At 39.6% G+C, this 14279-nt stretch overlaps 2 protein-coding genes across 3 annotated transcripts; one reads left to right on the top strand and one right to left on the bottom strand.

Annotated features, from left to right (window-relative positions):
• Positions 1–2011: 2011 nt before the first annotated feature.
• On the top strand, positions 2012–2614 carry LOC131431704 (U6 snRNA-associated Sm-like protein LSm3). Its single transcript, XM_058597564.1, has 3 exons — positions 2012–2166; positions 2225–2332; positions 2387–2614. Exons 1-3 carry the CDS (start codon positions 2149–2151, stop codon positions 2564–2566), a joined length of 306 nt encoding a protein of 101 aa, XP_058453547.1. The 5' UTR covers positions 2012–2148; the 3' UTR covers positions 2567–2614.
• Positions 2603–3951, bottom strand: LOC131431703 (glyoxylate reductase/hydroxypyruvate reductase). Of its 2 annotated transcripts, XM_058597563.1 has the most exons (4): positions 3885–3951; positions 3658–3804; positions 3421–3588; positions 2603–3365 (listed from the first exon to the last, which is right to left on the bottom strand). In XM_058597563.1, exons 2-4 carry the CDS (start codon positions 3723–3725, stop codon positions 2636–2638), a joined length of 966 nt encoding a protein of 321 aa, XP_058453546.1. In that variant the 5' UTR covers positions 3726–3804; positions 3885–3951; the 3' UTR covers positions 2603–2635. The 2 variants fall into 2 exon arrangements, with proteins under 2 accessions (XP_058453546.1, XP_058453545.1); XM_058597562.1 differs by lacking the exon at positions 3885–3951 and having other exon boundaries at positions 3658–3878.
• Positions 3952–14279: the final 10328 nt, after the last annotated feature.

Here is a 14279-nt window from a genome sequence, read left to right as displayed (position 1 = left end):
CATAAATCAAATAAACATAGATTTCTCACTGTACGGTGACATTAACAGCACCTCTAGTGACAAACGGGTGTACTTTTTTCCATTAGCTACTGTGGTTGTGTTAAATGCGCAGGCAACTTTTTGCATGCATTTCAGGAGCATTTACGCACCCATTCTCCACCAGACGGTGCTTTTGGTATCACGGGTTGCTCAACTACATTACTATTACACTGGGAAATCTATGTTTATTTGATTTATGATTGGGGCGTATTCATTAGAGCAAATACAGCAGCTAGAAGTTCTATATGGAAGATCTATAAAAGAACAGAAACTGGAACAAACGTATCCCTAGCAAGCCGTTCTAGTTTTATTTATTCGACCAGTTCTTCTGTCAAATTTAAAACTGGTCTACGATGCCGTTCTATTTTTTGTATATTTGAAACACGAGTAAAACACTGCTGGGGCTGCCAGTTTTTCTTGTTATAAAATCCAGATTTAAATTTTGTAACTGACATAAATTATGCATCTAGAACTAGAACAGTCCTGAACATGCCCTTAGGGCATATTCAGGAGCACTCAAATAAAAATTCACGTTCGATTCACTTGAAAAATCACGTAGAATGGTTTCAAATGTCAAATTGAATATTTTACGTGACGAGAATGAATGTTATACGAACATCCCCTAAAATGAATATAGTCATCACATAAGGTTTACGTGAATTGACCAAACGTCAAACAATCTACGTGAATTTCCAGTGCGAAAAACTCGATTTTGAAAATGGCGAGCAGTGGCCCTCGAAGTGTAAGTAGTGTAAATATTTGCGAGAAAAGTTATTTAATTGCAATTTTTACTCCATCGACCGGACCATTCCAGTATGAAAGTTTCCATGTGTTCAACTGGACCGAGTGCCTGCGTAAGTCCGGAAGTTTACCCGCTCCTGCCGAATGCTTCAAACAGGCCGTCGGTATGAAGCTAGAGACACTGGAACCATGTAATGCGACTTCAACCTGCATCGATAGTGTTGTGGGAGTTCTTGGATCTCGACTTCGGCTTCGGTTGGATGGCAGTGACAACATAAACGATTTCTGGAGGCTTGTCGATTTGAGATACCACGACGCTATTAGTTGCTTTTCAAGCCATTGGAATTATATGACAATTTTCTGAAATAAATGTTTTATATTTCATGACATTTTTCATTTCATAGATTTATATCAAAATCTGGAATCTTCCTTTCGACTTCAACCAATATGTAAAATAGTAATTTTCTGGTATCTAACTTTGATATGAACTGATAGATAAATGTGATATGAACAGTATATTACATTTTATCTATGAAACACGTAACTTTTACTGGATTATGCATTAAACAGCTTTTAAATGCCAGTCCATTAAAATCTACGTGAAAAGTAGGGTGGAAAATATTCACATAACTTTTCACGTAACTATAATATGATTATTATTTTGAGTGAGTGTTCTAATAGATGCATAATTAATGTCAGTTTTAAAATTTAAATCTAGAAATTATAACAAAATAAACTGGCAGCCCCAGCAGCGATTTATCTGTGTTTCAAATATAGAAAAAATAGAACGGCAATGTATACCAGTTTTAAATTTGACAGTAGAACTGTTCGAATAAATAAAACTAAAACGGATTGCTGGGGATACGTTTGTTTCAGTTTCATTTACATTATAGACCACCCATATGATTCTTGCAGTTGCTGAATTTTCTCGTAGTGTTGTAGTTCTAGATGCATAATTTATGTCAGTTTTAAAATTTAAATCTGGATTTTATAACAAGAGAAACTGGCACCCCAGTAATGTTTTACTAGTGTTTCAAATACAGAGAAAATAGAACGGCATCGTATGTTAGTTTTAAATTTGACAGAAGAACTGATAGAATAAATAAAACTAGAACGGCTTGCTGCAGATATGATTGTTCTAGTTTTAGTTCTATCATAGATCGCCCATTTAAAACTTCCAGCTGCTGAAGTTGCTCTTAGAGTGTTTGTCGATGTGAGAAAAATCTGGCATTTGCCAGATAAATCTGGCCACCTGGCAACGCTGGTTATTGATGTTAGTTCTTGATATAAACGAACGATTACCCGCGGCTTCTAATCTTTTTTTGCTAATCGTGATAGATATTTATTTTCTATTTAAGATCATTCACCATGGCTGAAGACGAGCAGGTAGGAGGTCCATTTTAGAAATTAAATCGTACTATTTTTGTTTTTTTTTTTATTATAGATTCCGATAATCCCGGTAAAAGAACCCCTGGATTTGATCCGACTCAGTTTGGACGAGAAGATCTATGTTAAGATGAGGAACGAACGCGAACTTAGGGGTCGATTGCACGTATGTAATTTATTTCTAATTTAACTACAGTCATTAATATTAAACAAAATACAGGCCTTCGACCAACATTTGAATATGGTCCTTGGAGATGCAGAAGAAACGGTAACTACCGTTGAAATTGACGAGGAAACATACGAAGAGGTCTATAAGACAACAAAGAGAACCATTCCAATGTTGTTCGTTAGAGGAGATGGTGTCATTTTGGTTTCCCCACCGATGCGGGTGGGTAGCTAAAGTAGAAAATTCGGATTTCTCATAATACACTTATCGTAATTTATACAATATTATTCGATAGTCTACAAACTAAACTTCCGAAATCATTTTAACACCCTTTAACCCTGCGAGAATGTTACACGCAGTTATACGAGACATTTCCGTGCGAGTTTCTACATCAGCGCTTCCTATATGAGGAAGAACAACAACGTTACTCAACTGAAGTAATGGGCTGTCCAACGGCAACGGTTCTGGAGTAGTCACATCCAATCCAGCAGCTCTAATTTTTCCCGCTTTTAATGCGTGAATTAAATCGTGCTGTTCGACTATTCCACCACGACTAGTATTTATTAGGATGGCAGAAGGTTTCATTCTTGAAAAAACCGAATCGTTGAACAGATTAGCGGTTGTCGCATTATACGAGCATGTAATTATTACAACATCACTTGTCTCGACAAGTTCATCAAAGGGAACTTGACTTACGTTCAAGTCATCAGCCGTCAAGCATTTATCCGATCTACTAGTGAACTGAATTCGTGATGGTTTGAAGGGGATTATTCGCTTCGTAACTTCTTGACCAATTCTTCCAAAACCAACTATGCCGATTGTCGCGTTTTTTATGCTATAACCGCACATCCACATTGGTGACCAGCTTTTCCAACCACCATTGTGAACTTCTTTGTTAGCCTCTAATATTCGTCTGCAAGTTGCCAACAACAGGGCTACTGTAAGTTCTGCCGTTGAATCCGTCAACACATCTGGAGTGTATCCTACAAGTATACCACGGTCGCGACATTCCTTTATGTCGATGTGATCAAAGCTATGCAAAATTTGAATGTAGAGTTACAGAAAAGTGGAACATCATATCAACATACCCAACGGAGATGGTAGCTACAACTTTAAGACTTGGTCCAGCTTGGTCTAGTATTTCTTTATCTATTCGGTCATTCAGCGAACAAAAAATGGCGTCCTTGCCAGCAACATTTTTCAAGAACTCGTCCCGCGGAACAGGATATCCTTCGTCCCATATCGATAGATCACATCTATAACGAAAATAAGATGTACTGTCATTCCATGTGTGTTCACGCTTGTTGACCGTGCTAACTACTCACTCCTCTTTCAGCAGATCTATCCCGATTCGGGCATAATCGTTCCTGGTGACGTAAACTCTGGGCTTCATGTTGAAATAGCAGTACCCTTGAGTAACGGTGAACAATGGCTGAAAAGCTCTTACCGCAGATTGACCTGCCGAATAGGCACTGCCGTAGACAATTACGTTGGAAACTGTCCGTAGAATACGTGAGCGGAAGAAAGCATTCATTCTATGCTAAGTACTTACTTGTATACAATGAAAGACGGATGATGATGATGATGATGATGAAGATAACTATCAGCTGATTATGATTCACTCCAGCAGGGTTGAACTGAAACGCGAAAGTTTCATTCTAATTTATCATAGTTCATTTTGCACGGTAAAATGAAAAACTTCCAAAATAAGAGTTTTACTACGCTATTTTATTTCTTAATGGCTGATCTATTTTAGATCTTGTATACTCAAACAGATCAATCGCAACGTTGAGATCTAGTTACAAAATAATTCTCGGACACAAAATCTTTAAATTAAGGAAAATTTGAAACACGAATAAACCACTGTTTTAATCTGTTTTATCAGTTTAGTTGACACAATTCCAATACAATTTACCGAAAAATATAGAACATATTTTGAGGCACTGAGATCATCAAAAGCTCGAGTTATATTTTTGATAATTTGAAAGTGGTTGTGTGTTATTTGGCCGAATTTTGTTTGGCATAAATTTCTTTGGCATAACTTTTGTTTGGCATAATGTCATTCGGCATAAAATAGAAAGACATTGTTTCATTTGGCATAATTTCAATTGTGTATATTTCCTTTCGATATTCGACTTGTTCTGGGAGTACTTTGAAAGGTTGAAATACATAACGGCTGGAAACACTTGGATTACAGGTTTTCCTATTAGTGTTCGGTTTTTACATTCGATTTTTAAGTGAATGTGTGTTATATGTCTATCAATGTGGTGCAGCTACATAAGCGGCACTTTAATTTTTTTCTAGTTGTTATACCACTACGAGGACAAGGTAATCTCGGCGGTGCCAAGCCGCCAAGGTAACGCAGTCCGAGTCGTCCAAGCACTAATTGGCAAACCTGTAATCCAAGTGTTTTCGTCCGTTATGTATTTCAGCCTTTTAAAGTACTCCCAGATAAAATCGAATTTAAAGAAAATATGCACAATTATGTATTATACTAAATGAAAACTATGTCAAATGAATTATGCTAAATGAAAATTATGCCAAATGAAACAGTATGTCTTTTCATTTCATGCCAAATGACATAATGCCAAACAAATTTATGCCAATCAAATGTTATGCTAAACAAATTTATACCAAAAACTCGCTGTTGAGTAAAGTTCATTCGTATCTTAAAAAGCATGACACTACATTCCTATTAGCAGTAACTTCCTGAGAAAGATCTCATGATTTCAGACATTTAGCAACATGAGACACGCAAAAAATCATAGCATTTCGTTACAGACTTGGGGCTGTCTACCAGATTGTTCACGAGATATGTCGTGTAATTACCGAAAAATTGAACGACGATGCTACGCCAAAGCGAACAGAAGATATGTGAAAGAAGATTGCTAACGGTTTCTGTGGAACTTCCCGCTGTGTCCTGGAGCCTTGGATGGAAATCTTGAAAATTCAAGTACCTGTCAATTAGGTTTTGCACGATGACGACACAAATGAACTGCCGATGAATCAAGTTCATTTTTGACAGTTGGCGTGTACTTGTTTTGTTTTGCGACTGCAAGTTAAAAATTGAAAAAAATGACGAAAAAGTGCCTGTTAAAAACGTATTCCACAGTGAAAACAACTAAAAAGATTGCCCTGTATGTGTTTCCAGCATCAAGGAGCGATATATGTATGAATCTGTTGAGTGTGAGGCGATTTGCAATTTTTACATTCGAACTATGAACTTCTGATGAACTTTTAAACTGTAAACAAGTACACGTCGACTGTCAAAAAAAGTTCATTCTGTTCATTTTTGTAAGGTTATGTCATGTTCGTGCAAAACCTAATAGTGTATTTGTGTTAACGCATGCTTTGACCGTGTTTCGGACGTGTGTCGACACAGACACGGGTACGACACGGTCTAGTGAGAATATTCACATGGAGCTGCATTAAACAAATTTGAAGCATAACCCGGACAGGATTCGGTCCAGTCCCGTTCCGGATATGCCAAGGCCTAGACGCTTAATACTAATCACTTTTGAATCCATTTTCTTAGCCTTCGAGTTTATGTTTATTGCAGATATAATTTTAATTTTCACAGACAAATTTCCAATACTGATTGTGAAAACTTACCCAAAATTATTATCTTCTACAATGTTTTTTTACATAGAGTGATCTTCTTGTTTCTTCTCACGAAATGATTTCGTTTACTAATTTGGGCTATTGTATTAATGGTCATCCCATTAGTAGAGTCGCCATGTAATTTTGCCGACTACTCGACTTTTACTTTAGGGAGCGAAACCGTAGAAAAAATAGTTCGAAAATTGTACAATACTGCTGTTATAATGATTAAAAAATTTGAATCGAATGCCTATACCTATTTTGTCTCACATTTAAGAACAATCTATCGAACAGAGACAGCAGATTTCACTCTTGCTATTGATTTTCGTATGACTGTTTGAGCTGAGATGACAACTGGAGCCGTTACTCTATTAATGTTCTTATGGAATTTTTACACACACTCAGAAAAATAAAATGATAACAGCTACTATATGGAAGGTTAGTTTAACCATACGAGTATCGTGGTTTTCAGCACACAATAAAATCAGATGATGTTAACAATATGCAAGCTCACTTTTACTATGAGAATGGTTTTGGCTCTAGAACAGTAATATATGAATTAATAGTCTAATACTTTATATATAACAGATCGGCTGAAAAGTTCGTATCGTTTCTATGAGAGGGCGCCACTAGAACTAAATCCATACCATTTTCAGTTAGTACTAACCTTCAAAAGATACGTGTATAAATTTGACAGCTGTCTGATTATTAGTTTGTGAGATATTGCATTTTGAGTGAAGCTACTTTTGTTATTGTGAAAAAAATGGAAAAAAAGGAATTTCGTGTGTTTTTTTTTTTTTTTCAAATAAAATTTTTATTAGGTTCATTTGCTTTAGCTTAACGTGGCCGATTGTCTTGTTGTTAGGGAGAGAGAAAGGGATGCCGTATTACGGGGCGGCATACTCCCCAGTTAGTAAGGGGACATAGGGAGGGTGGGACCTACACAGTATTGAATTGAAATTTGAATACATCATTGGTTTGTGGCATACATCTTTTAGACACATTTTGCGTTCGATGAATCTTCATGTTTTTCAGCTTGTAGCAATGAAGAGATTATTCTGGATTGGGATGCTTCGTTGGTGTGTTCTGACGTTGATGTGACGTTTTTGGGTAGCTTCCAGCAACTCAGTCAGTTCAAAGCAGGTGCATGCTCCGAAGCATCGTTTACACAGGCCATACTTCCAGCAACGTAAAGAAGAGTGCGGTAGAGCTGTAGACGAGAAAGAGATAGGGAGAGCACTAAATTTGAGCATTGATAGTTTTCAAGAAGTTATAGATGAGAGTCATATAAGGAAGATTTCGAGTTGCCAAGACGTCGCGGACTGGTACGAAGGGTGGTATACCTCGGGCCCGAAGGGAACCTATGAGTTGGGACCTGGCATCACAATACTCGACACATGTCCAAACAACATGTTCGATGTCATGATAACCCTCACCGCAAACGCAGACACCACTCTCAGCGAGCCCCACACGACGGAGATGCGCGCTGAACATATAATGATTAGACATGAGCCTTGACATTACACGAATAAAGTCTCGGCTCACGTCTAACCCCCGGAACCAAGCTTTCGTCGATACCTGTGGGATTATTGAGTGTAACCATCGTCCCAGAGTTCCACTATTCCATGTATTCTGCCAGCTAGCTAGAGTTTTCTGACGACAGCAACTGAAAAATTCATTGAAGCAGATTGGTCTTTCATAGATATCACCTTCTAGTGCGCCCACCTTGGCTAACGAGTCCGCCCTCTCATTGCCCCGTATGGAACAATGTGAGGGGACCCAAACCAAGGTAATCTGGTATGATTTTGCAGATAAAGCACTCAATTGTTCCCGTATTTTCCCCAGGAAATACGGTGAGTGCTTTCCAGGCTTCACTGAACGGAGAGCCTCAATGGAACTGAGACTGTCCGATACAATGAAGTAGTGATCTGTGGGCAGAGTGTCAATGATCTCAAGGGTATACTGAATTGCAGCTAGTTCTGCGACGTAAACTGAAGCTGGATCACTGAGTTTATAGGAAGCGGTGAAATTTACATTGAATATACCGAAGCCAGTGGACCCGTCTAGATATGATCCGTCAGACTTCTTTAAATTTATTATTAAAAATTTTTGGGATCTCTTGAGGGCGTACAGGATCCGGGATTCCACAAATTTCTTCTTTCATGGATGTGTCGAAAAGCACAGTAGAATTAGAAGTATCCACAAAATGAACACGATTGGGAACAAACGAAGAAGGATTTATATTCTGAGCCATGTAGTCAAAATACAAGGACATAAAACGGGTTTGTGAATTAAGCTCGACGAGCTTTTCAAAGTTTTCTATCACCATCGGATTCAAAATGTCGCATCGGATTAGCAGTCGATATGAGAGATCCCAGAACCTGTTTTTCAACGGTAAGACGCCCGCCAGCACTTCAAGACTCATCGTATGGGTTGATTGCATGCAACCCAAGGCAATACGTAAACAACGATACTGAATTCTTTCCAGTTTAATGAAATGAATATTCGTAGCGGAGCGGAAACAGAAACATCCATATTCCATTACTGACAATATCGTCGTTTTGTACAACCTGATCAGGTCTCCTGGGTGAGAGCCCCACCAAGTTCCGGTTATTGTACGAAGGAAATTGATTCTCTGTAGGCATTTTCGTTTCAAATACCTTATGTGACATCCCCAGGTACCTTTGGAATCGAACCAGACCCCGAGATATTTAAATGTGAAAACCTGAGCTATGGTTTCACCCCCTAGTTGAAGCTGTAGTTGCGCAGGTTCTCGCTTCCTTGAAAATACAACCAGCTCAGTTTTCTCCGTAGAGAACTCGATACCCATTTGAAAAGCCCATGTCGACAAGTTGTCGAGGGTATCTTGCAATGGTCCTTGGAGATCGGCAGCTTTGGGTCCTATAATAGACACAACACTGTCGTCGGCAAGTTGTCTTAGCGTGCAAGATGTGTTGATACATTCATCAATGTTATTTACGTAAAAGTTGTATAAAAGGGGGCTTAAGCATGAGCCCTGAGGAAGACCCATGTAACTGAATCGCTTTGTCGTCAAATCACCATGCTCAAAATGCATGTGTTTCTCGGACAATAGATTATATAAAAAGTTGTTCAAAACTGGTGAAAGACCATGCTGATGCAACTTCTCAGATAGAACGTTAATGGAAACTGAATCGAATGCCCCCTTGATGTCGAGGAAAACTGATGCCATTTGTTCTTTACGAGCAAATGCCATTTGAATTTCTGTTGAGAGCAACGCTAGACAATCGTTCGTTCCTTTGCCCCTGCGGAACCCAAATTGTGTACCTGAAAGCAATCCATTTGTTTCGACCCAATTGTCTAGACGGAAGAGAATCATTTTCTCCAACAATTTCCGAATACAGGAAAGCATAGCAATCGGCCGATACGAATTGTGATCGGAGGCTGGTTTTCCAGGTTTTTGAATAGTAATAACTCTCACTTCTCTCCATTCGTGTGGGACAATATTACCCTCGAGGAACTTGTTGAATAAATTCAACAAGCGCCTTTTGGCAGAGTCGGGCAGATTTTTCAACAAGTTGAATTTAATTCTGTCTAACCCCGGGGCTCTATTGTTACACGACAAGAGCGCAAGTGAGAACTCTACCATCGAAAACGGTGTTTCGTTTGTATTCAATGTCGCGACGCGGGATATCTTCTGTTCCGGAACAGAATCAGGACATACTTTCTTAGCGAAATCAAATATCCAGCGGTTAGAATATTCCTCGCTTTCGTTCGCGTGATTTCGATTGCGCATGCGACGGGCCGTATTCCAAAGAGTGCTCATTGCTGTTTCTCTCGTTAATCCGTCAACAAACCTTCGCCAGTAACCGCGTTTCTTAGCTTTAATCAGACTTTTCATTTGAAATTCTAACGCCGCGTATTTCCGATAATTATCTGGAGTTCCGTTCCTTCTAAACGAGATGAAGGCTGAAGCTTTTTTCGTTTTCAGCTCTGAGCACTCTTTGTCCCACCATGGGTTGGGAGAACGCATACTAGTTTGCGCGCTAGGTACTCGTTTCGTCTGAGCTTGAATTGCGGTGTCAAGAATCAAGCCAGCCAAAAATGTATACTCTTCCTCCGGAGGAAGCTCCTGTGATGTTTCTAGTTTCTCAGACATCGAGCTCGCGTAACGTTTCCAATCAATGTTTCGTGTGAAATCGTACGAAACATTGATTGTTTCCGATGGTCTTCCACGGTTGGTGATAGAAACTATGATCGGCAAGTGATCGCTACCGTGAGGATCACAGATTACCTTCCACTTGCAATCTAACTGTAGCGAAGTCGAGCAAAGGGATAAATCCAGCGCACTTGGTTGTGCTGGCGGTCTAGGGTTCCGTGTCATTTCTCCCGTGTTTAGAATTGTCAAATTGAAGTTGTCACACAGATCTTGGATTAACGAAGAACGATTATCATCATATAAGCAGCCCCATCCTGTACCATGCGAGTTAAAGTCCCCTAAAACCAGCCGCGGTGAAGGAAGAAGTTCTATGATGTCTGCAAGCCGACGATGCCCTATCGAGACTCTGGGAGGAATGTAGATAGAAGCTATACATAGATCTTTGCCTTTAATATTAATTTGGCAAGCAACAACTTCAATTCCCGGTGTCGAGGGGAGGTTAATACGATAAAATGAATAGCACTTTTTAATCCCTAAAAGTACCCCTCCATAAGAGTCTTCTCGGTCCAGGCGGATTATGTTAAAATTATGGAAGTCGAGGTTGATGTTAGAAGTAAGCCAAGTTTCACTCAAGGAGAATACATCGCAATTATGAGTATGTATTAAGTGTTTGAAAGAATCAAGTTTTGGGATGATACTTCTGCAATTCCACTGAAGCACAATGATCATATCTTCGATTCTCAGTGGTAAATTATCCATCAAAAGATACGATCGCTGCAAGGAGGGGCCATTGTTCAGTCAACTGTTTTAAAAATGTCCTTACTGTTGGCAGTAGAGCAGTTAGGAAGCTTTTCAGAGGATCAGTAATATTGAAGGCTGTTAATATCCAGTCCACGATATCAGAAAATTTCAATAATCCAGCGTTTGTAGGATTTTCTGGTTGTGCTTTGGGGTCATTCGGGTTTTTTGATGCCCCAGGAAGTGCTGGGTACTCCTTATCATCCCTAAGTTTTTTGAACCCAGGAGGTGTTTGCTTCGGTTTTGAGTCAGCACTTTTTGTTTCCGTTTGGTTCTTTTGTGACGAAGAGGACAGTCTGAGGCCTTTACGAGGAAGCTTGGGAGAAGCCAGATTTTGTCTTTTCCTGCTTCCTTCAACCTGTGTGTAGGAAGGTCCTTCGCCTGGGTCGTCAGAGGTATCCTCTTCAACTGGCAAGATTGCAAACGGGTTCTCAGGGGTCGATGGAGTGGTTCTTTTTAAGATTTCCGCATAAGAACGTTTGGAACGTTCTTTCACGGATCGCTTCAATTTCTCCGCACGCTGTATGTACGTAGGGCACACCGAAAGATCATGAGGATTCTCCCCGCAGTAGCAACACTTTTCCACTGCTCTTCTGCAGAGATCGTCCTCATGGGCCTCTCCGCATTTGCCGCATCGCAGTTTGTTGCAACAATAGGTTGCCGTATGACCTAGCTGTTTGCAGCTTGTACAATGCATTACCCGCGGTACATACAGCCGAACAGGTAGACGAACTCCACTCACTACCAAATAATTTGGAAGTGCAGATCCGGCAAAAGTCACGCGAAATGAGTCCGATTGGTAAAATTTACCATCTATCGATTTGGAGTGCAATTGCTTGCACTCCAAAATTTTCACTGGTTGAAGGTCGGGGTTTTTGAAACGGCCTACCCCGTCCTTCATCAGATCTTCGATTGTCAGACTTTCGTCACGGACCACACCGTCGATCTCCACCACATGAGACGGGACGTACACGCGGTACTCCTTCGTGAACAACTCGCTGGTAGCAATCTCGTTTGCTTGCTTCAGGTCGGACACAACAACGCGTAACTTGTTTGGCGAAACCTTATCTATTGTTTTTATTGCCGAGAAATGTTTTTCCAGGTCCCGAGCAATATTTAAAACTCTGAGAGACTTTAATTTGGGCCGGAAGTATACCACCCACGGACCCCCCGAGCCATCGTCTTGGTAAACTTTTTGGCGAGCAGGCAATATCTTAGAGGGAGATGGAGGCATCGGAGAGGGAGATGGCATTGTAGAGGGAGATGGTATCGGAGGGGGAGATGGTATAGGAGGGGTAGATGGCATCTCGGAAGCAAACTTAGCCTCTAAATGTTCTTCGTTCATTCGTTCAGCTTCGCCCTCCTCCGAGACACCCCCACTGTCATCAATATTCATATTTAAAGTGCGGGAGTAAAGAAGTCTCCCGCACTTGAAATGAGAAAGAAAGAAATAAAATGAAAAGAAAATATATGAATAGTAAAAGTTGAAAGAAAAAGTTTGAGAAAATACTTAACAGTATGTCACGGTAAGCTGTTAGGTGAGTTGCTCCTTCACTCCTTCGTTGTGCTTCAGCGTGACCTTGACTCAGGATTTGGCTGCTGCGATGCGGGTAGCAAACAATAGAAATAACTGCTGCCCGAGGATAGCACAATAGCGTCTACTGTCGATACCGATACAAAACCGGTGCACAGACAGAACTCACTTGCGGGAATGCTACTTTTTATCACTTTTATTTAATGCCTATACTACAGCCTCTGCTGTGATAGGCACCTTCGTCTTACCGATGTCGATTGTTAAAAAAACGCGTGTGCTCACTTCGAACATTCGGTTACGAATGAATTTCGTGTGTTGATGAAACACTACTTTTTGATGAAAAAAAGTGCCGCCGATACCTAAAAATGGCTTGATGAGTGTTTTCCAGACTCTGCATTGGGCGAAGCAACAATTCGTAAGTGGTTTGCAAAATTTCGTACAGGTCATATGAGCACCGAAGACGATGAACGCAGTGGACGTCCAAAAGAGGCTGTTACCGATGAAAACGTGAAAAAAATTCACAAAATGATTTTCAATTACCGTAAAGTGAAGTTGATCGAGATAGCTGACACCCTAAAGATATCAAAGGAACGTGTTGGACATATTATTCACGAATATTTGGATATGAGAAAGCTTTGTGCAAAATGGGTGCCGCATGAGCTCACAATCGATCAAAAACAACAACGAATTGATGATTCTGAGCAGTGTTTGGAGCTGTTATATCGAAATAAAACCGATTTTTTTCGTCGATATATAACAATGGACGAAACATGGCTCCATCACTTCACTCCGGAGTCCAATCGACAGTCAGCTGAGTGGACTGCACGCGATGAACCGATTCCAAAGCGTGGAAAGACTCAACAATCGGCCGGTAAGGTTATGGCGTCTGTATTTTGGGATTCGCATGGTATAATTTTCATCGATTACCTTGAAAAGGGAAAAACCATCAACATTGACTATTATATAGCGTTATTAGAGCGTTTGAAGGACGAAATTTCAAAAAAAACGGCCTCATTTGAAGAAGAAAAAAGTTTTGTTTCATCAAGACAATGCACCGTGTCACAAGTCGATGAAAACCATGCTGAAATTGAACGAATTGGGCTTCGAATTGCTCCCTCATCCACCGTATTCTCCAGATTTGGCCTCCAGTGACTTTTTCCTGTTCTCAGACCTGAAGAGAATATTCGCTGGTAAAAAATTTAGAAGCAATGAAGAGGTAATCGCTGAAACTAAGGACAAATCGTACTACAAAAATGGTATCGAAAAGTTGGAAGATCGCTATAATCGCTGTATCGCCTCTGATGCCAATTATGTTGAATAATAAAAACGAATTTTGGCAAAAAAATGTGTGTTTCTATTAAACAATACGAACTTTTCAGCCGAACTGTTAAACATAATCTATAAAATTTAAAAAAAATTATTCATAGTAAGAGCTTGTTTTTTAACGCTTGTAGACATTCAAAATTATAAAACTGGTTGCTCTCTTTAATATTTTTATGTTTCTGTTATGAAATTGTTCGGGTTTTTTACCACAAATTTCTTAGGGAATAATACTGTTCCTATAAAAGTGGAGAATAAACGTTATATAAAAATTTCTAATAAAAGTAATATTTACACAGAAGCTTAACGGAAAACTCAGCAAATTTTTCGGATATTATTTCCGGAAAACCGAAAGAGATATTCATGTGCCAAGTGTTTAGGATGCTCCGAATCGAGCTCTTCATGTTTTGAAACAATTTGTAACATTTTTTCCTTTATCATTATTTCTTATGAAATTTACTCACCTGCAATACCAATACTGAAGTATAACCAAATACAAATTATTTGTATTTGGTACAACTACGCACTATTACAAAATTAAACACTAATTCAAGATA

This window comes from Malaya genurostris, chromosome 2 (assembly GCF_030247185.1).
Source record: "Malaya genurostris strain Urasoe2022 chromosome 2, Malgen_1.1, whole genome shotgun sequence".
Classification (NCBI taxonomy): Eukaryota; Metazoa; Arthropoda; class Insecta; order Diptera; family Culicidae; genus Malaya; species Malaya genurostris.
Note: the sequence above shows the minus strand (reverse complement) of the source record. Positions and strands in the feature narration are given on the sequence as shown.